The 23,291-nt window shown below is 45.8% G+C and overlaps 1 protein-coding gene across 1 annotated transcript in view; it reads right to left on the bottom strand.

The window, feature by feature from the left end:
* PSTPIP1 (proline-serine-threonine phosphatase interacting protein 1) overlaps positions 1 to 23,291 on the bottom strand; it is a 195,106-nt gene that overhangs the window by 82,756 nt on the left and 89,059 nt on the right. The window contains exons 2-3 of the mRNA XM_073579350.1: positions 12,174 to 12,274; positions 1,059 to 1,133 (exon numbers count right to left, since the gene is read on the bottom strand). Of these exons, the coding sequence (XP_073435451.1) occupies positions 1,059 to 1,133; positions 12,174 to 12,274 (176 nt within the window). The remainder of the gene's footprint in view (positions 1 to 1,058; positions 1,134 to 12,173; positions 12,275 to 23,291) is intronic.

Here is a 23,291-nt window from a genome sequence, read left to right as displayed (position 1 = left end):
AGGAAATAAGTTAATTTTGTCCTGGTAGCCAAGAATCACTGTAATGCCATTTACCTGCAAATTAACCCTACATGGAACATGCCCATTAAGACTACTAACTCTAGAAAGCACCTACATAGTGAAAAGGTATTATAGGAACAACCAAGTGGTTAGGCAATCAATAAGCAAACTCGTTCCCATCAGCCTAGATTGTGGGGTAACGATAGGTAGCTAGCTATCCCACTGCCCACTGGTTGTGATCTTAGTACCCCTTTCAGACCCTAGTTTAGGTGGACCCTAAAAAGATGTCTATGAGATTTATGCTGATAGGAATAGAACTCAAACACCCTGAAATACAAAAAAGACAGCTTAAAATAATAATAATGGATAATTTTAGTTTCCAGCATCTGCAAAAAACGAACTAAAAAGCCATCAAAAAGTTGTTTGCACCCCAAAATGATCTAAAAAAAAATGTCAAACTGTCCTACAAAAAAATTGTTTTTTTAGGAAAAGAAAAAACAAATATAACAAAAGTGACAGTACTAATGAAAACACATAAAAGTAAAAACATATGTAAATTACTTTGAATGATCACTGTCATTTCCACAAAACATTGCAGAAATTAATAATACAAGGGAATATAAGTAAGTTTGGAACATTTGCACTCTTTCAATACTTACGGTATGTTTTAAAAAAGATTAATGAAAAACACAGTTAATTACAATAATTGCAAACATTTCTGCAACAGTAAATCATCAGTTTAAAGGTTGTTTCTGCAGCACGCACATGGATTTTTGGAAACCTAAACCTGCCTTGTGTGAATATACCCTAAACATTTTTTTGTAACATTTCATGTTGTTCATAAGTTGCAGAAGGAAATCTATTATTTTTAATCATCCGATGAAATTGAGTTTTCTTTTAAGTTATAGTCTAGCTGTGGATTATCTAAACCTGAGACATTCGGCCACAGAGGAGTCCTGCTTCTCCTTTTCCCAGTCATGAGAGCTATTGAAAACCAAATTTCTTGTACTTCATAAATGACCATAAATGATCATCTTGTTGAAAACGTCAGTGCTTACTTGATTTCTGTTAGTCCTGCAGCCTTTTTTGCAATTTGAACCAATTCTTTTCCATATTTTTCTTCTGCCATAGCCCTGGTCAAAAGGATAAAAACATTATTTTTGATTAGAATAATGTAAATTAGTTGAAAGTACGGGTCCGTTTACATGGACCGACCGGGGACACGATAAGAAACCTGATTGATCGGCGGTCGTTTAAATGACTATTGAAAGTAAACAAGTAACTTATACTAGATCGCTCAGTGCGTGCAGTCTCGCATGGTTCTTGGCAGTGCAAGTCCTGATCACACAAGGTGATGCTTCGCTGAGAATTATGATCTTTTGCGCTGCACAAAAGATCATTTTACCCAACAAATAACCGTTTTGCCCGTTCATCAGGTGATCATCACCCTGTTTACACGGCAAGATAACCAAGGGTTTTTAACAATGCTCGTTTACAATAATCTGGCCACAGGGCTGCAGTACAATCGTGTTATTTTATAACCTTTATCTTAGCTACATAAAAATAAAACGGTCATCTGAATGGTTTCTATAGGCACTAACTGTATTTCGTTTTATTTTTTATACAAGTGAGCCCAGACTGTTTTATGGACTAAATATTTGTATTCAGTTCTCTGTTTCCTTTGGTTGTTGCCAAGTGAACACATTTGTGGTTCTGCAATATGCAGCTGACATGGGCAGGCACATGACTGTCACTGACATTATTTATGGTAAGATGTGGTTTTAGGCAGCAGTGCGTTTGGGAAGCTGACAAAAGCACTTCTTATATAAACTTATAGCAATCTTTCAGCTGTTCTAAGACTTTAGATCTGTGGTTAAAAAAATAGAAGTGGCCACAGAATCTCATCTCCCTACTGATGTTACTTTTTTACTAGTCATGTCCTTTATAATGAGTGCATTACTTATGAAATTACATACGCCTTCCTATCAGATGGATAAGAATATACAGCTATAGTTTTACAGGATTATGTCTAGGGCCTCATTCACACATCCATGTTTAAACACGTATGTGAACCGTATCAGTGTGTCATGGATGTAGGGTCCGTGTGTCCGTTCTTTACCATCAGCGTCATCAGGGTTTTTCATGGATGGATAAATGAATGAAAAAGCTTCTCCTATACTTTGCAATGTTAAATTTGTGCAGCACAGATGGCTGTGCCATAAATATGTATTGGTCCTTTGCATCCGTGCTGCAAAAATACAAACCTTTCCATGTGTTTTGCACTGAAACAGGGTCCACGAAAAAATACGGACATGTGAACAGCCCCACAGACAAGAATGGGTACGTGTTGTATCTGTGAAAAACAAAACGGATAAGAGCAACACGGACGTCTGAATGAGGCCTAAAAGAAGAGTATTAGCACACAGAGCCATGTTTGCCCAAAATAATGTAAGTCCATGGGGTGTCAAAACCACCCTACTACCACTAAATTCATGCACTCCTATGCAATAACCAAGAGTAGATACATTTTTTATGAAATGTCGGGCAGTAGTTTATTCCCCTTTCTCTATTGAGAACACATGCACACTGAGCCAGGTCAAGAGTAATGATGGAGTCAGGAGGAATAGGTGTCAGATGACAAGCTTTCTAAGGCTATGTTCCCACATAATGTAAATGCTACCTTTTTCTCCAATACTTTTTTGCACAGAAAATCTGAAACAGTTAACACTTCAAGGAAAGAGGATGTGATTTCATGAAATTCCTTCCCACTGTATGATTAAACAATGATGCGGAACTGTGCATTTTTGGTGCATTTTCACTATAGGTTTGAAAGTAGGAGCCTGAGAAAACGCATAAAAAATTGCATTTGTGTTTTAAGTGTGTAATTCCAGCATTTCTGAATTTTAAAAAATGTCTAAAGGGAATTTATATGCATGATTTAATACCTCACACTATTTGACAAGACAAGTCCAGTAATATCTTTACATGGCCAGTCCGTTCCTCCGTTACTGAGAAATCTGCATTTGAATTAATATGCAAATGAAAATGTAGATCTGAACTCTTTATCACTCCAAGCTCTATTCCTCTCCCAGTGCTGCCTCATCCTGCCTGAATGGCAGCCTTTATGCTGTGTAACCTCAGGCAAAGGAGTCGTTAGTCAAGCAGAAGGAGGTGGCACCAGGCGATGACTTATTCTTCTCTAGTTTTGCATTTCGCTAATATTTTTTTCATTATTGGTAGCACAAGGCTGTACCTGAATGCTATTCAGCATACACAGGTAGCCATGCTCCTCAGAATGGCACTTCAATACATACCATTGCATGAAGGTATGCTGTGTCTCCCAGCTCAGTCTCAAGAGCATGGAGCAGATACCAGGATTTGGGCTGTTACATTAGGAGAACCATACAGGCCAAAAGCATGGCATCAACCCTTTGTGTGAGGAGAAACTGAAGGAGCACTATTAAAGCCCTAAAAAATGACCTCCAGTTAGCTACTGATCAGAAACAGAATATGAGGGCGTGACATCCTGTAGTGGAACCTTTGCTCAAAACCTAGCACCGTGGAGATTGGCGTCCCACTTTTGGCATCCCTTAGTCTTCACAGATGAGAAAAATTCACACTGGGCATATGTGACACACATGAAACAGTCTGGAGATGCAGTGGTGAATGTTACAATGTGGCGACAATTTCACTTAGCATGACTTGTTTAGTCTAGAGTCAGTAATGGTCTGGGGACACACCTATCCTTCAAGGGCCACACAAACCTCCATTTAACTATCAACAGTGTCCAGACTGCTGTCAGGTACTGGAATGAAATCCTAAGGGTAAGTGCACACGTTGCGGATTGTGCTGCGGATTTTTCCGCGCTGATTTTTCAAAATCCGCAGGTAAATCTGCAGGTCAAAAGACCTGCGATTTTCCTGCGATTTGAACCTGATCATGGAGCAGGTGTAAAACCACTGCAGAATCCGCACAAAGAATTGACATGCTGCGGATTAGAAACTGCAGCAAATCCGAGCGGAAAAAAAGGAGATTTTTGTGTACTCACCGTAAAATCTCTTTCTCTTAGCCTCTAATTGGGGGACACAGAACCATGGGTGTTATGCTGCTGTCCACAAGGAGGCGACACTATGCATAATCTGAAAAAGATTAACTATGGCTCCTCCTCTGCAGTATACACCCCTGGAAGGCGTCAGCCTTCTCCAGTTTTGTGCAAAAGCATTAGGAGGAACGTAACAGAAAACGACATAACCATGCCTGTAAGAAGGCAACTATGTACGAGCTCAAAGAACAATATGAGAACTCAGCCGTAAACAATGGCCCGTAAGGGCAACAGGGTGGGAGCTGTGTCCTCCAATTAGAGGCTAAGAGAAATAGATTTTACGGTGAGTACACAAAAATCTCCTTTACTCTGTCGCCTCATTGGGGGACACAGAACTATGGGACATCCCAAAGCAGTCCCTGGGTGGGAAGCAATGGACGAATATTGTGCTAGCAGGTCCCTAAACTTGGGGCACTGCCGCCTGCAGAATCCATCTACAATGGATCGCATCTGCTGAGTACTGGGTATGAACACTGTTGTGTTTCGTAAACGTGTGTAGGCTAGTCCAAGTGGCCGCCTTACACACTTGTTGTGCCGAAGCCTGGTGCCGAATGGCCCAGGAGGCCCCTACTGCCCGCGTAGAGTGTGCCGTGATACCGGCAGGAAGAGGAGAATTGTTAAGGCAGTAAGCCTCTTGTATGGTGGACTTGATCCACCTGGCAAGGGTGGCTTTGGAAGACGGCAGACCCTTTCGAATGCCTTCCGGAAGAAGGAAAAGGGAATCAGACTTCCGGAAGGGTGCAGTCCTAGACACGTATATACGCAATGCCCTGAAGAGGTCAAGCGTATGCAGAGCCTTCTCCACTCTATGAACCGGAACCGGGCAAAGGGATGGCAATGAAATTTCCTCATTGAGGTGGAAGTTGGACACAACCTTCGGAAGGAAGGATGGGACTGTACGGAGAACCACCTTATCCTGGTGAAAGGCTAGGAAGGGCCGTCTGCAGGAGAGTGCTGACAATTCAGACACCCTGCGAAGCGAGGTGATTGCCACCAGAAAAACCACTTTCTGTGATAGAATGCGGAGTGGGACTTCCTTAAGGGGTTCGAAAGGTGGTGCCTGCAATGCTGTCAGGACCAAGTTGAGGTCCCACGTTTCCAGTGGACGTCTGTAGGGGGGAACCAATCAGGAAACCCCCTTGAGAAAGGTCCTTACTTGCGGCTTGTTAGCGATGCGCCTCTGAAAGAGCACTGAGAGCTCTGACACCTGGCTCTTAAGCGAGCCTAGGGATAGCCTGGCGTCCAGGCCCGATTGAAGAAACCCAAGTACCTTTGGGAGGGAATAAGGGAGTGGGACCTGTCCACGAGATTCGCACCAGGTAAAAAAAAAACTCTCCAGGTACGGTAATAAATCTTGGCGGAGGCTGGCTTCCTTGCCCTGATCCTGGTCGTAATGACATCCGGTGAGAGCCCTGCCTGGGTTAGAACCCAGGTTTCAAGGGCCACACCATCAAATTGAGAGCCCCTGAGTTCTGATGGTAGAACGGACCTTGTGACAGAAGGTCGTGACGGTCGGGGAGACGCCAGGGGAGGTCTGCTGTAAGTTGTACGATGTCGGCGTACCATGTACGTCTGGGCCAGTCCGGCGCGATCAGGATGGTTGGAACTCCCTCTTGTTTGATCTTCCTCATGACTCTGGAGATCAGGGGGAGGGGTGGAAAAATATACAGAAGCTGGAACTGGGTCCAGTCCTGAACCAGGACATCCGCTCTGAGTGACCGCGGGTCGTGTGTCCTGGCCATGAAATTGGAGACCTTGGCATTGAGATGGGATGCCATTAGGTCCACGTCCGGGGTCCCCCAGCGATGGCAGATCTGGTGAAAAATTTTGGGATGGAGAGATCACTCCCCCGAGTCCATTCCTTGTCTGCTGAGGAAGTCGGCTTCCCAGTTGTCCACACCCGGAATGTGGACCGCCGAGAATACAGACCTTGTGTCTTCCGCCCAGTGGAGGATATGTGCCACTTCTCTCATCGCTTGGGTACTGCGGGTCCCGCCTTGGTGATTCACATATGCCACTGCCGTGGCATTGTCTGACTGTATCCTGATATGAGAGGCTGCCAGCAAGTAATGAAAGGCTCTCAGTGCCAGGAAGATGGCCCGAATTTCCAGGATATTGATGGGCAAGGTTGCTTCCACTGGTGACCACTTGCCTTGTGCCCTGTGATGTAGGTGCACCGCACCCCAACCTGTCAGGCTTGCATTGGTGGTCAGGACCTTCCATTGACCTGAGAGAAAGGATTTTCCCCTTGCAAGCGAAGTTGGCTTGAGCCCCCAGTGTAGGGACCTCCTGGTCGACGATGTCAGCCGGAACGCCCTGTCGACGGAGAAGGGATTCCTGTCCCAAGACTTGAGGATGGCTAGTTGAAGAGGCCTGAGGTGAAACTGGGCAAATGATACCGCCTCCATCGCTGCTGCCTTCCTGCCGAGGACTCTCATGGCAAACCGGAAAGATCGGGGAGGATTGCGGAGGAGTATGTGAACTCCCAGACGGAGAGCCAGTGCCTTGTCCCTGGGAAGGAGCACCAGACTCCTGGAGGTGTCGAATAGCATCCCTAGGAAGGTCAGGGACTGACTCGGGCTAGTCGATGACTTTTGTAAGTTGACTAACCAGCCCAGTCGACTCAGAGTGTCGATTGTGATTGAGACGCTGACTTCGCAGTCCTTGAAGGTGGAAGCCTTGATGAGAAGGTCGTCCAGGTATGGAACGACTACAATGCCTCTGGAGTGTAGAACGTCCATGGTGGCTGCCATGATTTTGGTAAATGTCCTGGGAGACGTGGCGAGTCCGAACAGGAGAGCCACGAACTGGTAGTGGTCCTGGTTGATCACGAACCTGAGAAATCTTTGATGGGCGGGAGCAATTGGTATATGCAGGTATGCGTCTTGTATGTCTATGGAGGCGAGATATTCTCCCTGCTCCATGGACGCAATGATGGACCGAAGGGACTCCATGCAAAAATGACGGACCCGTACATATTTGTTGAGTTGTTTTAGGTCTAGTATGGGCCGGACGCTGCCTCCTTTCTTGGGGACTACGAATAGATTGGAGTAGAACCCTCGGAAGCGTTCGGTCGTGGGAACCGGTACTACGACTCCTGCTTGAAGGAGAGAGGAGACCGCCTGGTGAAAGGCACAAGCCTTGTCTGGCGGTTTTGGTGGAACAGAGAGGAAGAACCGGTTCGGTGGACTGGAAGTGAACTCTATCTTGTATCCGGAAGACACTATTTCCCTGACCCACCTGTCTTCTGTAATAGGCAGGCAGACTTGCTGAAAGAGTAGAAGTCGTCCGCCTACTGGTGGGGTGTCTTCCGGAGTTCGTGAGTCACGATGAAGCTAAATTCTGAGGTTTTCCTGCATTGGGCTTCGCCTGGCCTGCTTTCGACTGCCAGGTCCTGTCCGGCCTCTGCGCCGCCCGTGGGTTGTCCCTGCGTGGAAAGCGGTTATGATTTTGTGCTGGGCGCGAGACTGACCAGCCCGAAGATTTCCGAAAGGATCGGAATCGTGTTTGGTTACGCCGTTTAAACGTGCGTTTAGGTTTGAGTTGAGGGAGAGAGGTACTCTTACCCCCAGTGGCGTTGGATATCATTGTGTCCAACTTTTCACCGAAAAGCCGTCCACTGCAGTACGGGAGATGCGTGAGGGATTTCTTTGAGGCCGCATCCGCTTTCCATTCCCACAGCCAGAGGATACGCAGAATTGTGATGGCGTTTGCTGCTATCCCCGCTACACCTCTTGCGGAGTCAAGGGCTGCATGAAGCATGTAATCTGCTGCTACTGCTATTTGAACCGCATGGTCCGACAGCTGAGGATTTGAAGTTTGAAGGCCATCTTGCAATGTTTTGGCCCAAGCCAGAATTGCTGTGGCCACCCAAAATGAAGCAAACGCGGGGGCCAGGGAGGCCCCTGCCGCTTCGAACACTGAGCGAGCCATGCGTTCTACCTGTCGGTCTGCTGCGTCCCTGAGGGTTGAGCTATCTGGCAGTGAGAGGAGGGTCTGTGCTGCTAGTCTAGAGACTGGGGTGTTCACTTCGGGTGGATCTGTCCACTGTTTGGTGTCCTTTTGTGGGAAGGGGTACCTAGCTTCTAAATATTTACAATTGGTGAATTTTTTATCAGGCTGTGCAAACTGCTTGATAAGGATCGTTTGAAATTCCGGGTGGTTAGTGGAAACTTTAGGTGGTTTCAGAACACCTTCAAAGCAAATCTTGTGTTCTGGGACTTCCGGGGTTTGGATCGGAAATGTCCAGCACCCGATGGATGGAAGAGATTATGTCCTCAACTAGCGCTGTGTTGCTAAGGGGACAAGGGACCAGAGACCTCTCTGTCTCATTGTCTGAGTCGGAGTCACAGATGCCTTCCGAATCCTGCGTATCGCTCAGGTGTTCCCTGGTGGGTGGGCTGGGGCGGAGGTCTCCTTGCGGAGATCTGTGTTGTCTGTCTCTGGTAAGGGACGGTCTAGGCGACCTGTGACCACGGTGTCTCTCCCTAGAGGGGGATGACCGTGTGCTATGGGATGACACAGAGGAACGCGACGTGTGGGTCCGCTTACGTCTGGGAGAGCCAGAAACGGCCTGTCCCTGGGTGGAGCTGTCCCTTTGCTGGGTAACACTCATAGGCGAGACATGACCCTGCAGAGCCAGGAGTAATGTGGAGGTCAGGTTATCTATGGACTGTGTCATAGACTGTGACATCTGGGTAGCCCATTCCGGCGTGGTAGCGGCCGCTGAAGCAATGATAGGGGCTTCCTGGGGCTCTGACCCAGTATTTTGGATACAATCCTTGCAGTGCGGGTACATGCTGCCACTGGGGAGAGTGGCTTTGCAGGTTGTGCAGAAAGCATAAAAACAGTCCTGCCTGGTTCTTTTCCTTGAGCCCGGCATAGTGCACAGAGGCTGGCTAGCAGAGGACTGTACAGGGGTGACTACGCAGGGGAGCTATAGGAAAACCTTGTAGGTAATAATATAGATTCACAGCCGAGTAAAGAGAACCCGGCTGTGATCTTACCCCACACCAGTGTGCCCCTAGGTCCAGCGCTGACAATTCACAGTCCTGTGCCCCCCCCGGAGACTGCTGGCGTTGCTGCTGCTGTATGGGACAGCGTGTGCTGCAGCGAAGATGGCTGCCAAGGAGATGAGGGAGAAGAAGGGGGCAGAGAGCTGAGAGAGCGTGCAGAGATGTGAAAAAACGCGCCCTTTCTGCATCGATCCGCCCCTTCTATGACACTGTGGAGTGTCATATCTGTCATCAGGGGGCGGAGAGGAGGCGGCGACCTCAGCTAGGCCGAAGCCGCAGCCTAAATTAGATTTCTATGCCCAGGAAGGGCTCCAGGCCGGTGCGGTAGTCCGGGGGGGTTAGGATTTTTAGCGGACCTCCCCGTATTGAAAGGCAGGCTAGCGGTGGGGCCACAACCTGAAGCGGGGCCCTGTGGTGGGTTCCCCTGCGGCACTGTAGACTAATGCTGCCACAGACACGGGCGCATAGAGCCCTGTGTCTGCATGTGCTATGCCTGCCTGCACTCCCCCCGGCCCCGATAGGAGCCCGCAGCTGGCTTGGGTCCCTGAATGCTGCGCAGGTTGCCATGGGCAGACCCTACCTGCGGCGTCTCAACCTAATACCCCCAGAGGGGGATTAGGGAGGGTGCTGCTGTCACTGTCAGGGGGCTTCTTCCTCGCCTCGACCTCAACCCAAGACCAAGGAATTGGGGAAGGAGGGGGGTCTCAACTTCGAACCAGCACCCGCAGGACTGGGGAAGGAGCGACATAGGGAACCGCCATCTCAACTTCAACTGGGCACCCCATAATAGGGGGTCGAGGAAGGAGCCATGCCGGGAGTCTCACTGAGGAGACCCACTTTTCTTCATCTGTCATCCGAAGAAAAAAACGGAAAAAAAGAAAAATCCTTTAGGTGTGCCTCCTTGCGACTCTAAGCAAAAACTGGAGAAGGCTGACGCCGTCCAGAGGTGTATACTGCAGAGGAGGAGCCATAGTTAATCTTTTTCAGATTATGCATAGTGTCGCCTCCTAGTGGACAGCAGCATAACACCCATGGTTCTGTGTCCCCCAATGAGGCGACCGTGTAATCTGCAGCATGTGCACAGCGTTTTTTGTTTTTCATAGATTTTAATGGTACTGTACACCGCAGCAAAACCGCTGTGGATCTGCAGCAGAATCCACAGCTTGTGCACATACTCTAAAGGCCCCGTCACACACAGCGAGATAGCTAGCGAGATCGCTGATTTTGTGACGCATCAGCGATCTCACCAGCGACATCGCTGTGTGTGACGGGGATCAGCGATTGGCCCCCCTGCCGGGTATCGCTGATCGCGCTTGATCGTCCTGGGCCATTTTTTGATCGTTGGTCTCCCGCTGGCCAGCATGCATCGCTGCGTGTGGCAACGGGAGACGAACGATCAGCGACGCTGCACGCTGGTATCTAAGGTAAACAGCGGGTTTCTAAGAGCCGCGAGGCTCTTAGAAACCCGCTGTTTACCTTAGATACCAGCTTGCTCGCTGATCCTGATTGATCGCTGGAGGGGCTGTCTATGTGACAGCTCACCAGCGATCAGCCTAACGATGTCCCAGCGATCCCATCCATGTCGGATCATTGGTGGGATCGCTGGGACATCGTTATGTGTAACGGGGCCTTAAGAGCTGCTGTCAGACCTTATGCTGATGCTGTGAGCCCTGGGTTCTTCCAGGTGCAGGACAAAGTCCTGCCTCATCTGGTCAGAGTGTTTAGGCAGTTCCTAGATGATGAAGGCAATGATGCCATAAACTGGACCTCATGTTCCCCAGATTTGAATCAAATTGAGAACCTTTCAGATATTGTGTATCAGTACGTCTGACACTACAAGGTACACCGACTGTCCAGGAGCCCCCTGATAATCTCTTCCAGAAGAAGATATCTCCCAAGACCCTATCCACACACAAGTGTGTTGCGTCCATACTCAATAGTGACTCAGATTATGAGTTGCTATGATGAAGTTCACGTAAATTGTGTTCACCTGTGATTTCTATTCTTTATTTTTATGTACAAGGTGATTTAGAAAGTAGCCCTCCATTGCTGGATGATTTTGGTTTCTGTTGATCATTGATGCAGCATTTTGTTTCACTACAAATTAGACAATTTATATCAGAATTTATTTTTCACTTGAGTCTCTCATTTATCAAGATCCGATGTGTGAATTATGTCTTTCCTTTCATTTTTTGAGCAGTGTATTTACAGACATAACGATTCCACATAATAAAACAGCACTTTATAACTCACATATAAATACATTATTAATAAAGACACAAGATAACTGTAGTGATACCACTGGTATTGTACTCTAAATGTCACGACATAGCAGTCGAGTGACCTGGGACCAGGGGCTTCTTTTCTAGCCCTAACACTAGGGGGTGCCTTAGCTCGCCCTGTTCCCTAGGATACTTCAGATGGTGAAGATGCCGGGCCTTCGCCCTTGCTTTATCTCTTAAACTAGCCCTATGTCTGATCTCTTCCTCCACCCAGGGAGAAGGGGGCGCTAGTGTGCACTGCAGTACACCAACACGACAAACAGGGTGACAAAGACAAGGGGAAACAAAAAACTCAACACACAGCAAATATTCACTCACATATAACAGAGGAATCCACCGGGGTGCGCAGGAAGGGGAAGAAAGCAAAATAGGGAAGGATAAGAAATTATCAAACATACAAACCAAACAACAGTCGCTAATAACTTCTCCAGCTCTTCTCTTACCAACTTCTCTCCCTCCTTTAGCCTTGCAGCAAAAAGCTAACTCTGACAAGGATTAGTAATAGAGCCCAGATTATATAGGGAAAAAGAGTGGCTTACTGAGCATAGCTGAGAACAGGGATTTCAAACATTGCCGATTAACCCCTGTCCTGCCGGAAGAAGTAAACATGTTTAATAAGACGGAGAAGTGCTTCTTCTCAGAGCCAGAGTAGGAGCAACCAGAGGCTGCGGTCTTCTGTCTCCGCTCCGACGCGGTAACCCCGTGACACTAAAGCTAAAAGTCATCAGTAGCCACATTCTTTAAACACATGATGAACTACTAATTCATTTTTACCTTTGCTTCAGTAGGTCCTCTACATCCTTACAAAACTTCCTACCATCCAGTAATCTTTGAATTATTACTTCATATCCTGTATTCAGAATCAGATCTGTACACTAGAAGGGAAAAAAAAGAGATACTTTAGGCTATATCCAAATTTGCATTTCCACTGATGCATTTAGAGGAACAAACAGAATTGATGTCTTAACTGCATCAGTTGCATTTCAAAGGGACCCCAATGATTATTACAGGGTGTGTCTGAGTTCCATTTTGTGTCCATTTTTAGAACAAAATAAAAATTGTGTCATGCAGAACAATTTCTTCCATTCTAAAAACTGGTACAAAACAATCCAGATGGACCACATAATAACTAATGGGACCCCTTTACTTCCATTTGCATCATCAATGCATGGGATCCGTTTTGCACATGAATTCCATTTGTCTACTCCTCTACACGGAACAGACAAACAGAATGTTAACATTACTAATCTAACAGAAAATTCTAGATTCTTGTGGGATTCAGTTGTTGAAACGTATCCAAACCTGAACAATCTGGGGTGCAAATTTTTTAGCTTTATAATATGCGTATATGAATGCTGCCTGCATTTGCAGCTCTCACTGACACCTTCACATGTCTGCTAAAGAAAGGTAGTGTGTGGTTTCCCATCCGGAGTGGGTGCCTCTTATTCTTCTACTGAACATAAAAAGTTTCTGCAGGTGATCATTTTCAAGGGAAGAAAATAAAGGAACGGAACGTACAGGTTGTTTTCTCATCAATCCTCCCAGTCGATGGCCATGGCATCAGAAAATGGAATAGGATATTAGAGGTGAACAACTGGCTACGACAGTGGTGCAGGCAGCAAGGATTTGGATTCTTGGACCATGGCGTGAATTACCTCTACGATGGACTTCTCGCAAGAGATGGGAAACACCTCACAAAACCTGGGAAACACACATTCGCCAGAAGACTTGCCACACTCATCAGGAGGGCTTTAAACTAGAAGAAGAGGGGATGGGAGGAAAAACAGCAGACAAGAACATGCAGCAGAAGGACGAACTAATCATGGATACTAGATGTGGTAAAGAGGACCCAAGACAGGGTACTCAGAAGGAAGCTAAGAAAAATGAAGCAAAACTTCTTTCCTGCATGCTGACCAACGCAAGAAGCCTGGCCAATAAGATTGAAGATCTGGAGTTGGTAATGTATAAGGAAAAATACGACTATGACATAGTAGGAATAACTGAGACATGGTTAGACGACAGCTATGACTGGGCGGCTAACTTGCAAGGATATGATTTGTTTAGGAGGGATCATAAAAAAAGAAAAGGGGGTGGAGTCTGTCTATATATAAAGTCCACTTTAAAGCCCACACTAAGAGAAGATATACAAGAGGGAAACGAAGAGGTGGAGTCTCTATGGGTGGAGATACAAGGAGGGAAAAGTAATAAAATCCTCATAGGGGTTTGGTATAAGCCACCAAATATAACAGAAACCACTGAAAATGTATTATTGAAACAAATCGACAAAGCAGCAAATCACAATGAGGTGATTATTATGGGGGACTTCAACTACCCGACATAGACTGGGAAACTGAAACCTGCGTATCTCAGAAAGGAAACCAATTTCTGTCAGTAACCAAGGATAATTATCTGTCACAACTTGTGCAGGGCCCAACTAGAGGGACAGCCCTTCTGGACTTAATTTTAAGCAACAGGCCAGATAGAATAACAGAAGTACGAGTCGATGGGCACCTAGGGAACAGTGACCACAATATAATACAATTCCCCTTGTCCTTCAGTAAGGTGCCATGGAAGGGGGTTATGAAAATGCTGAATTTCAGGAAAGCAAAGTTTGATCAGCTTAGAGAGGACCTTCGCCGAATTGATTGGGACAAAAAAAATAGGAGCACAGAAAATAAATGGGAAATATTTAAATCAGTTTTACACACCCACTGCGAGCTAGCCATACCATGCAGAAATAAAAGGGCTAGGATCAGGAGAACACCAATGTGGCTAAATAAGGATGTAAAAAGGGCAATAAATAACAAGAACAAGGCATTTAGGAAGCTAAAACAAGATGGCAATGAAGAAGCATTAAAAAGTTATAGAGAAAAAAATAAAATGTGTAAAAAAAACAAATACATTTAGCAAAAGTGGAAAATGAGAGACTCATTGCTAAGGAAAGTAAAACAAGCCCCAAACTATTCTTTAATTATATAAACAGTAAAAAGATTAAAATTGATGGTGTCGGCCCTTTAAAGAACAATGAGGGTGAAATCATAGAGAGCGATCTGGGAAAAGCAAATGTTTTAAACACTTTTTTCTCAACAGTGTTCATGTGGCGCCCCTGAGGCTCAGTCGCCACAGAGGTACTGCACCTTCTCCTAAGGTGCGGTGCCCCACCAACTAGGTAAGTTGGGAACTCCTTTCCACACTCCAACACCTGCACCCCACACACAGGATAGTTCAGCAGGACCACATTGCGGCTCCATGCTTAGAGGGTAGCAGAGAACCTTTGGTGGGTCCTTGCTTCGTAACACGAGATGTGCTGGGAGGTGGGTGGAGTTAAGGTTATAAAAGGTTGGGAAGGTTTAGAATTACAGATCAGTCTGAGAGATCAGTCTGAGAGGTCAGTCTGACGGGAGGTCAGGCGAGGGAAGGACAGTCAGTCAGGAGAGTCTGAGGACGGGTCCGAGGAGAAGTAGTGCTGCAGCTGCCTCAGTGATCTGAGCCAGCTGCCACGGGAAAGGAACAGAAGGAGAAAGACGAAGTACTGCAACCTAAGCTTCCATAAAAGAAAGAAGGAACAGCGCGGAGCGAAGGAGTAGGAGAACAGAGAGGAGTTGTGGGTTGGAAGAGGAACCCTGCCTATAGGTTCTCAGTGCAAGGCCGGGGTCCGGTCCCCGAGGTTGTATGGACACTTATGGTTCTGCAGCAGACACCGGTGGAGTAGTTGGCTGTAAATGCACTACTCCCATCTAAGACTTGGGGCATAACAACAACTGAATAGAGAGCCAGGACTCCGGAGAAGGGAGTCTCCGAGAGAGGCTACAGCTGTCTGCCATACGAATAGAGTTGTTAGGAACATCTAACAGGAGGAACTTCAGAGTACCACGGTACTGGAGCTCTTCACACCTTAAGGCGCTATAGAGGAGTCGTTCAGGAAAGGTACATGTTGGCGGAGTGTTGGAGAGGAGAATCCTGACTTGCCCGGGAGGTTGATTGAGTCTCTGCCCCGGAGGACACGGCACGGAGGCAGGTACCAGTGTGTACCACGGACTGTGAATAAAGCTTTGGAACTACAAGCCCTGGTGTCTTCCATTCATTTGTGCGCTAACACCGTCAGCACCGCTACATCTGGGTACCAGCATTCCTCACACCGCCTGCACCTATTTTCATCTATTGCCATTACACTGCTCTGGGGTTACAGCTTCACCTGTGGGGAGCTACACCATCTATGCTGCAACACACCATCAGCCCCAGAGGATCTGCACGCAGCGTTGGCTTAACATCTTGCTTGCCAAACACCACAGGTGGCGTCACGAACTATTCCACTTAAACTACACCACATTCCAATATTACTTGGGTGCCCAGGGCCACGGACTGGGTCACCGCTGCTGTGACACATCCCACTGACACCGGCCCGGTACCGAGTACCCCACAGCCCTGGGAGGGCGACCCATTCACACAGGAAAAGGATTTGCCAGGGGAAATGCAGAGTGATAATGTAAACTCCCCATTAAGTATTACCTGCCTAACCCAGGAGGAAGTGCAGAACCGACTTAGTAAGATTAAAATTGACAAATCATCAGGCCGTGATGGCATTCACCCTCGGGTATTAAGGGAGTTAAGTAATGTGATAGACAGGCCTCTATTCCCTATATTTAAAGACTCTATAGAAACAGGGTCTGTTCCTTTTGATTGGCGGCAAGCAAATGTGGTACCAATATTCAAAAAGTGGTGTAATAGGGAACCTGGAAACTATAGGCCGGTAAGCTTAACATCTGTTGTGGGTAAAATTTTTGAAGGGTTTCTAAGGTATACCATTATGGAATATCTCAATGTTAATAAATGTTTAACTCCATATCAACATGGATTTATGAAGGATCGTTCCTGTCAAACTAACCTGATCAGCTTCTATGAGGATGTAAGCTCTCAAATGGACCAAGGAGAATCATTAGATGTCATTTATCTCGACTTCTCTAAAGCATTTGACACTGCCCCACATAATAGATTGGTAAGTAAGATGAGTAAGCTTGGGCTAGGGGAAAATGTGTGTAGATGGGTAGGTAGCTGGCTTAGTGATAGAAAACAAAGAGTGGTTATTAATGGTGCATGCTCAGATTGGGCCTGGGTTACTAGTGGGGTACCACAGGGTTCTGTATTGGGCTCCCTACTATTTAATATATTTATTAATTATCTAGTGGATGGCTTACACAGTAACATATCAGTATTTGCAGATGATACAAAACTATGTAAGGTAGTTAACACAAAGGAGGACAGTTTGCAACTACAGACAAATTTGAGTAAATTGGAGAATTGGGCTGAAAAATGGCAAATGAGGTTTAACACAGATAAGTGTAAGGTTATGCACATGGGAAGGAGAAACAGATGCTACAATTACTTACTAAATGGGAAACTGCTGGGGAAATCAGACATGGAAAAAGACTTAGGCATCTTAGTCAATAAGAAGCTAAATTGGAGTGCCCAGTGTCAGGCAGCTGCCACCAAAGCAAATAGGGTCATGGGATGCATTAGAAGAGGTCTGGGGACACGAGATGAAAACATAATTCTCCCTCTGTACAAATCACTCGTCAGACCACACTTGGAGTATTGTGTGCAATTTTGGACGCCGGTGCTCAAGAAAGACATTACTGAACTTGAAAGGGTTCAAAGGCGGGCTACTAAAATGATAAATGGAGTTGGTTCACTACAATACCCAGAAAGGTTATCAAAATTAGGTCTATTTACTCTAGAAAAGAGAAGACTTAGGGGATACTTAATGTATATGTACAAGTATATCAGAGGGCAATACAGAGATCTCTCCAATGAACTGTTTGTACCAAGGACTGTAAAAAGAACAAGGGGGCATTCTCTTTGTTTGGAGGAAAGACAATTTCTGCACCAGCATAGAAGAGGGTTCTTCACGGTAAGAGCAGTGAGGCTCTGGAATTCTCTTCCTGAGGAAGTGGTGACGGCCAACTCACTGAATGAATTTAAGAAAGGAATGGATACTTTTCTTGTGAGTAACAGTATAGAAGGTTACGTATAACAGAATATTATAGGTAGATGGTTGACCCAGCTTAGAGGAAGGAATTTTTTTCCCTATGGAGAAAATTGGCTTCTACTCTGTGGGTTTTTTGCCTTCCCCAGGATCAACAATGCAGAACAGCTGCACTAAAAATAGGCTGAACTAGATGGACATAAGGTCTTCCTTCAGCCTTAAAAACTATGTTACAATGTTTTTTAAACAAGGCTATGAGTTGTGGTCAGCCCCATTATGAGAATAGCATTTAGGTCGGGATTACACATGCAAGAAACTCGGCCGAGTCTCGCATGTTAATATCTGGCACTGCTGCCGGCACTCGGGAGCGGAGGAGCGCAGCCGCATAGCAATATATACAGCTGCACGCTCTGCTCCCGAGTGCTGGCGGCAGTGCTGGGTATTAACATGCGAGACTCGGCCAAGTTTCGCGCATGTGTGATCCCAGCCTTACTGTCCTCCACAGAAGGTCTTTGTATACTGGTGCCAGCTTTTTCTTTATTGATATGAAATTTGTATTAGGTCATGGATTACAGTAAGTTAAATACATAGAATATCAGGATAATGTAGATGCAGGATATTGCACCCTCACATTGGCAATAGGGTGGGGAGGCAGTCTACAACCCTCGCTGTAGATGTCAGCACAGTTGGTCCTATTGAGCGGATTGTCACAGGATGGTAAACTGCCATCCAAGTTCTTGGTCAGGGGCGGACATGACATTGGTGCAACCTGTGAAGTCACCCAGATGAACTATTGAACGGCAAAGGATCTGTATATTGGTTTTGCATAAGGACCCTGTTCTGCCTGAGTCTGCTTCTGTCTATATAGAGCAAGGTTTACACTCTTATTTCTATACATATATATACATTTTACTGTAATAACCATTAGCGTGCATTTTATCTTTTTGGTCCAGAAACTTGATTGACAATGAGATCTGTAGGATTTCTAAACATTCCTTAACCTTCACTGGAATACTGAAGCCTATGGCTGCATTCACACTTTGCAAGGCCACTTTGTTTTTGTTTTTGTCTTGTGCAAAAACCGCAAATACAGTATATCTGCAGTCTAAGGACATCATTAAATATATTCGCCTAGTGTTAGTATGTAGTGAGAAGAGGGCTGTTCATTTCTTCTGTAGATAAAGATATTTTGCGAGAAACCCAGCAGAAAACAATGTGCTGTTACAGTAACCACGGGACCATTCAAGTGTATCCACATTCTATTACTACTTAGGTTATCCTCATATTTAAATGTCAGATCATCAAAAGTGAGCCCATACTGGAAATGCTCTCTGACTCTGTATAACGGAAACAGAACTTGCACATGTATTTCACGAGCTGTGGAAATATTTCACCATAACATTTCCTTCCTGTGCTCATTTAAATAATTAGGTTTTCTTGTTTTTTTTTGTGATGTTCTATATCCTAACATCATTACATGAGTCATATAATTACTATAATGTGATTTGTCAGTTAAAAAGTGACACCATAATTGCGTGATAGCATTGGCACAGAACACGATACAAGGGAATGAGTTCATCCAACACCTCTCCTCCAGCACAGCCACTGTCTTTCTAGGTATATGACATGTAGCCTAAGCCAAGGCTTCTCAATGTTTTCCTCCTGTGGCCTCACTAGGTAGAACATGATAATGCCTATATTTTTCATTTTTACCTGAACCCTGTGTAACTTTGAGCAAGCAAAAAATCATAGATGCAGACCATGCAACCATTGTGGGACGAAAGGCACTTGGCTCGAAACTTGAGCTTACTGCCATGGAGCCAGAACATTTTCCTTCTGCCACCGCTCTGGGGAGTTCTGTGCTTAGAGATTTTACAAGCTTCCATTCTGTTCAATCTTAGTTGAGTAGACACCATGCAGTAAGCTCTCCCTACAATTTGAATGGAAAAAGACTAAAAACTGTATGGGGCAATTTATGGGGAGCTATACTAGTTGACTTATTTATGCAGTCAGAGAGGCCTCAGTGAGGTACAGGGCCACCATCAGGGCATTACTACGCTTACTGGTGTATAGGGCCCGGTGAGCAGAAGCAAAGAGGAGGGGCCCGGACTGGGTGAGATATGCTGGCAGCCTGTCTCACCCAGTCTAGGCCTTCCACTTTGCTTCCACTCACCAGGCTCCAGGGCAAGGGCATTACTAGCCAGTTACATTCGGGGCTTGAGCCCTGGATCAAAAGCTTGTTGCTTCAAACTTCCTGAGGGCATGTTCTTCCAGAGCAGCCTGACACAGCAGCGCTGCCTTTCCTGACTCCTCTCCTGCATCTGGGAGGACAACACACAAATGTGATCACTCCTGCAAGTGACTGTGCTCCACGCAGGAGAGCAGTTACACTCAGGGCAGCCATCAGGGAATTACTACCCTTACTGGTGTATGGGGCCTGGTGAGCAGAAGCAAAGAGGAGAGGCCCCAGACTTGGTGACATATACACCCAAGTCCGGGCCTCCCACTTTGCTCCTGCTCACCGGGCTCCAGGGCAGGGGCGTCATTAGTCAGTTACATTCAGGGCCTGAGCCCTGAATCAAAAGCTTGATATTCCGAACTTCCTGAGGACATGTTCTTCCAGAGCAGCCTGACACAGCAGCGCTGCCTTTCCTGACTCCTCTCCTTCGTCTGGCAGCACAACACACAAATGTGGCCGCTCCTGCAAGTGCCTGTGCTCCACGCAGGAGAGCAGTAACACAAGAGCCAAGAGCGCTGCACTCACTGCTCTGCTGCGGTTGCTGCAATCTTCAGACACCACAGACTCCGTCCTCTCCCCCTGAGTCTCCTGCAGAGCAGAACTGACTGCTGCCTCCAGGGATGAAGCCTACTCTCTGCTGGCCAGACAGGTTTCTTCTTACAACAGGATGGGGTATACCAGTCCCTCTGCTTTATTCAGCATTATTGTTTCTCACCAGCCACACAACAATCTTTAGGGTATGTGCACACGGTGCGGATTCTGCTGTGGTTTCGCAGCGGATTTGGCCCTGCGGATTCGCAGCAGAACTGCATGTGATGTACAGTAGCATTAAAGGCTATGCAAAACAAAATACGCAGTGCACATGCTGCATTTTTTTCCACGCAGATTTGGTGCGGAATGAAAAATGCAGCATGTCACTTCTTTTGTGCGGTTTTTCTGCAGTTTTCCACCTGCTCCATTCTAGAAATCCGCAGGTGGAAAACCGCACAAAAACCGGACAAAAAATGCACTAAATCCGCAGGAAAAAAATGCAGGTCATTTGACCTGCAGATTTAGTAAATTCTACGTGGAAAATTCCAAAGCAGAATACGCACCGTGTGCAGATAGCCTTATACTTCCTCCTCCTGCCTTTCTGCACAGCTAGTAGTTGGTAAACAGAAGGGGGAGGGGAGCAGTCTGCTGTGCACAGAGCTGCACATTGGAGAACTTAGGCTAGGTTCACATTAGCATTTGAGTCCGCAGCGTATCATCTGCATGCGCAAATGCATGCTTTTTTTTGCATTTTTCACGCGTTTGCGTTGTTTATGCGCAAGCGTTTGATATGACACCAGAAAAAGGGGCGTGTCTCATGGGAATGCTAGATGTATTTTGAATAACGTATGCGTATCAAACGCATGCGTACGCATGTCCTTGCGTACCAATGCGTTCCCATAGACAGAAATGCATTTTTGTGCATTCATCCACATGCGCATGCCTGCGCATATTTGATGGATTTTTGACGCCTCAAAAATGCAATATGTTGCATTCACCGCACACCGCGATACGATGCATGCATGCGCGAAAGTATGTAAATGTATGTCCCTGCGTACACTATGTTAAATATATGTACGAATGACGCATGCAGATCTATGCGGATCAAATGCTACGCACACAGACGTAAATGTGAAACCAGCCTAAGTGAGGGTCCTGTCCCCCCTTTGCTTGAGATTGAGGATGCCCAGTCCTCTACACAGTGCACTGTACATGGGTATACTATATGCACAGTACATGTCATGTGTATGTCTGCTAAATGTGTAATGCATGTTTGTGTCTGTGTATTTGTGCACTGCAATTCCTTTATGTGTACATTTGAGTATATATAAGGCACATATCTGAATTTGTGTGTATGAAATAGCGTGTGTATGGGTATGTGCACACTAAGTATTTGCTGCATTTTTGCACAAAAAAAGTGTCTTGTGGCAGGAAAAACGCAATATAAAATACACATGGTTTTACCCCATTTTCTACTTATATTTTTTACTTGCTTTTCTTTCTCCCATTGCATTGGATAGCGTGAAAAATACTGAAAGAATTGACATGCTGCAGATTTTAAACTGCTTCAAATCTGCAAGGCAAAACTAAGCAATGTGCATGAGACATCAGGAATCTCTTTTGGTACTAAGAAATGCTGCAGTTTTTGCTGCAAAAAGCATTTAACTTAAAGAACCACTCCAGCGTTTTTTTATGTCAGCGCTGGAGTGGTGCTTTAAATTCAAGTCCCCTGTCTGATACTCCCTTTGTGGTATTTTCATGTATTATCATTGCTGTTCCAGTCTGTCTCCAGCTGTTTGTGACCTGCAGTATTTGTCCTCTCTGGGTGATGTTAATCAGTTACTATGCAGTGGTAATATTTGGCCTGGTCATGGAATGGCAGTATTTTTTCCTTGTATGTAGAATTATTCGGTCACTATGGGGTGGTTATATGTGGTCTTGTCATGGTGTGGCGGTATTTGTCCCTTGTATTTGGTTTAATTCTGTCACTGTGGTGGTAATATGTGGTCTGGTTATGTTGGGATGATATTTGTTCCCTGTATTTGGTATTACTTGGTCAGTATGTTGTAATATGTGGCCTGATCATGGTATGGCAGTATTTGTCCCTTATATGTGGTATTATTTGGTCACTATGTGATGGTAATATGTGGTCCGGCCATGGTCTGGCGGTATTTGTACCTTGTATGTGGTATTAATTAGTCTTGGTATAGTGGATTGCGTTATGTAGGGAGGTCACTTGTTTGCTCAGATTTCAATAAGGGGAAGATATTTATTTACATTAAAGATTAATTACTTGGATGTTGAACCCCTCCCTGTCCTGTGACTGTTACATAGTAGCAAATATGCACTTACAGAGGTTCTTTGGCAAAAACAAGTAATCAGTGAAATCACCTATCTCAAAGACACAGTCACACGTTCAGTATTTGGTCAGTATTTTACCACAGAGTATCTGTAAGCCAAAAGCAGTAGTGGGTGAAAACCGCAGAAGTGATGACGTGATTTTTCCGCTCCTGATGTTGGCTTACAAATAAATTATGTAAAATATTGAATGAGTGCCTGAGGATCAGTGATAACTTATTGATTGGTGGGGGCCTGACTCCTGGGACCTGCACCGATCGGCCGAATGTGGAACTTTTATCCCCATTAAAACGGAGATCATGTGCGCCTCGACCACTGATCCATTCATTCCCTCAGTGGCTGCACTTCGCTTTTTCTGGTAGCCCCAAAGAGCATGAATGCAGCTGCAGACAGATATCCCCCCTGACGCTGCATTTTAAAATGGGGATAAAAGTTCCCCATTCTTCAGATCGTTGCAGTTTCCAATGGTTGGATTTTTCTGAGAGTGGGCGATGGGTATGTAGAAGGTTGAGGGGTGGAGCCTTGGCAGAATCTCAAGGGGGCCCGAAAATTTTGCCAGTATGGTGCCCTGAAATTCCTAGTGGCAGCCCTGGTGAGGTATACTGTATAGCAGAAAGTGTTTAGTAAAAAATTCCTCCAAACACTAGAAAGAGCACTGAAGAATGTCTGACCTGGAGGTTTAACTTTCAGTATATGTGCACATGGCATCCTTCTGCCTGGAACCCACCTGAAAAAGTATTTAATAGATGTCAAAAATAATAAACATATGCACAGCAGTGTC

Source organism: Dendrobates tinctorius, unplaced genomic scaffold (genome assembly GCF_039654945.1).
Source record: "Dendrobates tinctorius isolate UK_male_01 unplaced genomic scaffold, ASM3965494v1 ptg000062l, whole genome shotgun sequence".
In the NCBI taxonomy this organism is placed as follows: domain Eukaryota; kingdom Metazoa; phylum Chordata; class Amphibia; order Anura; family Dendrobatidae; genus Dendrobates; species Dendrobates tinctorius.
Note: the sequence above shows the minus strand (reverse complement) of the source record. Positions and strands in the feature narration are given on the sequence as shown.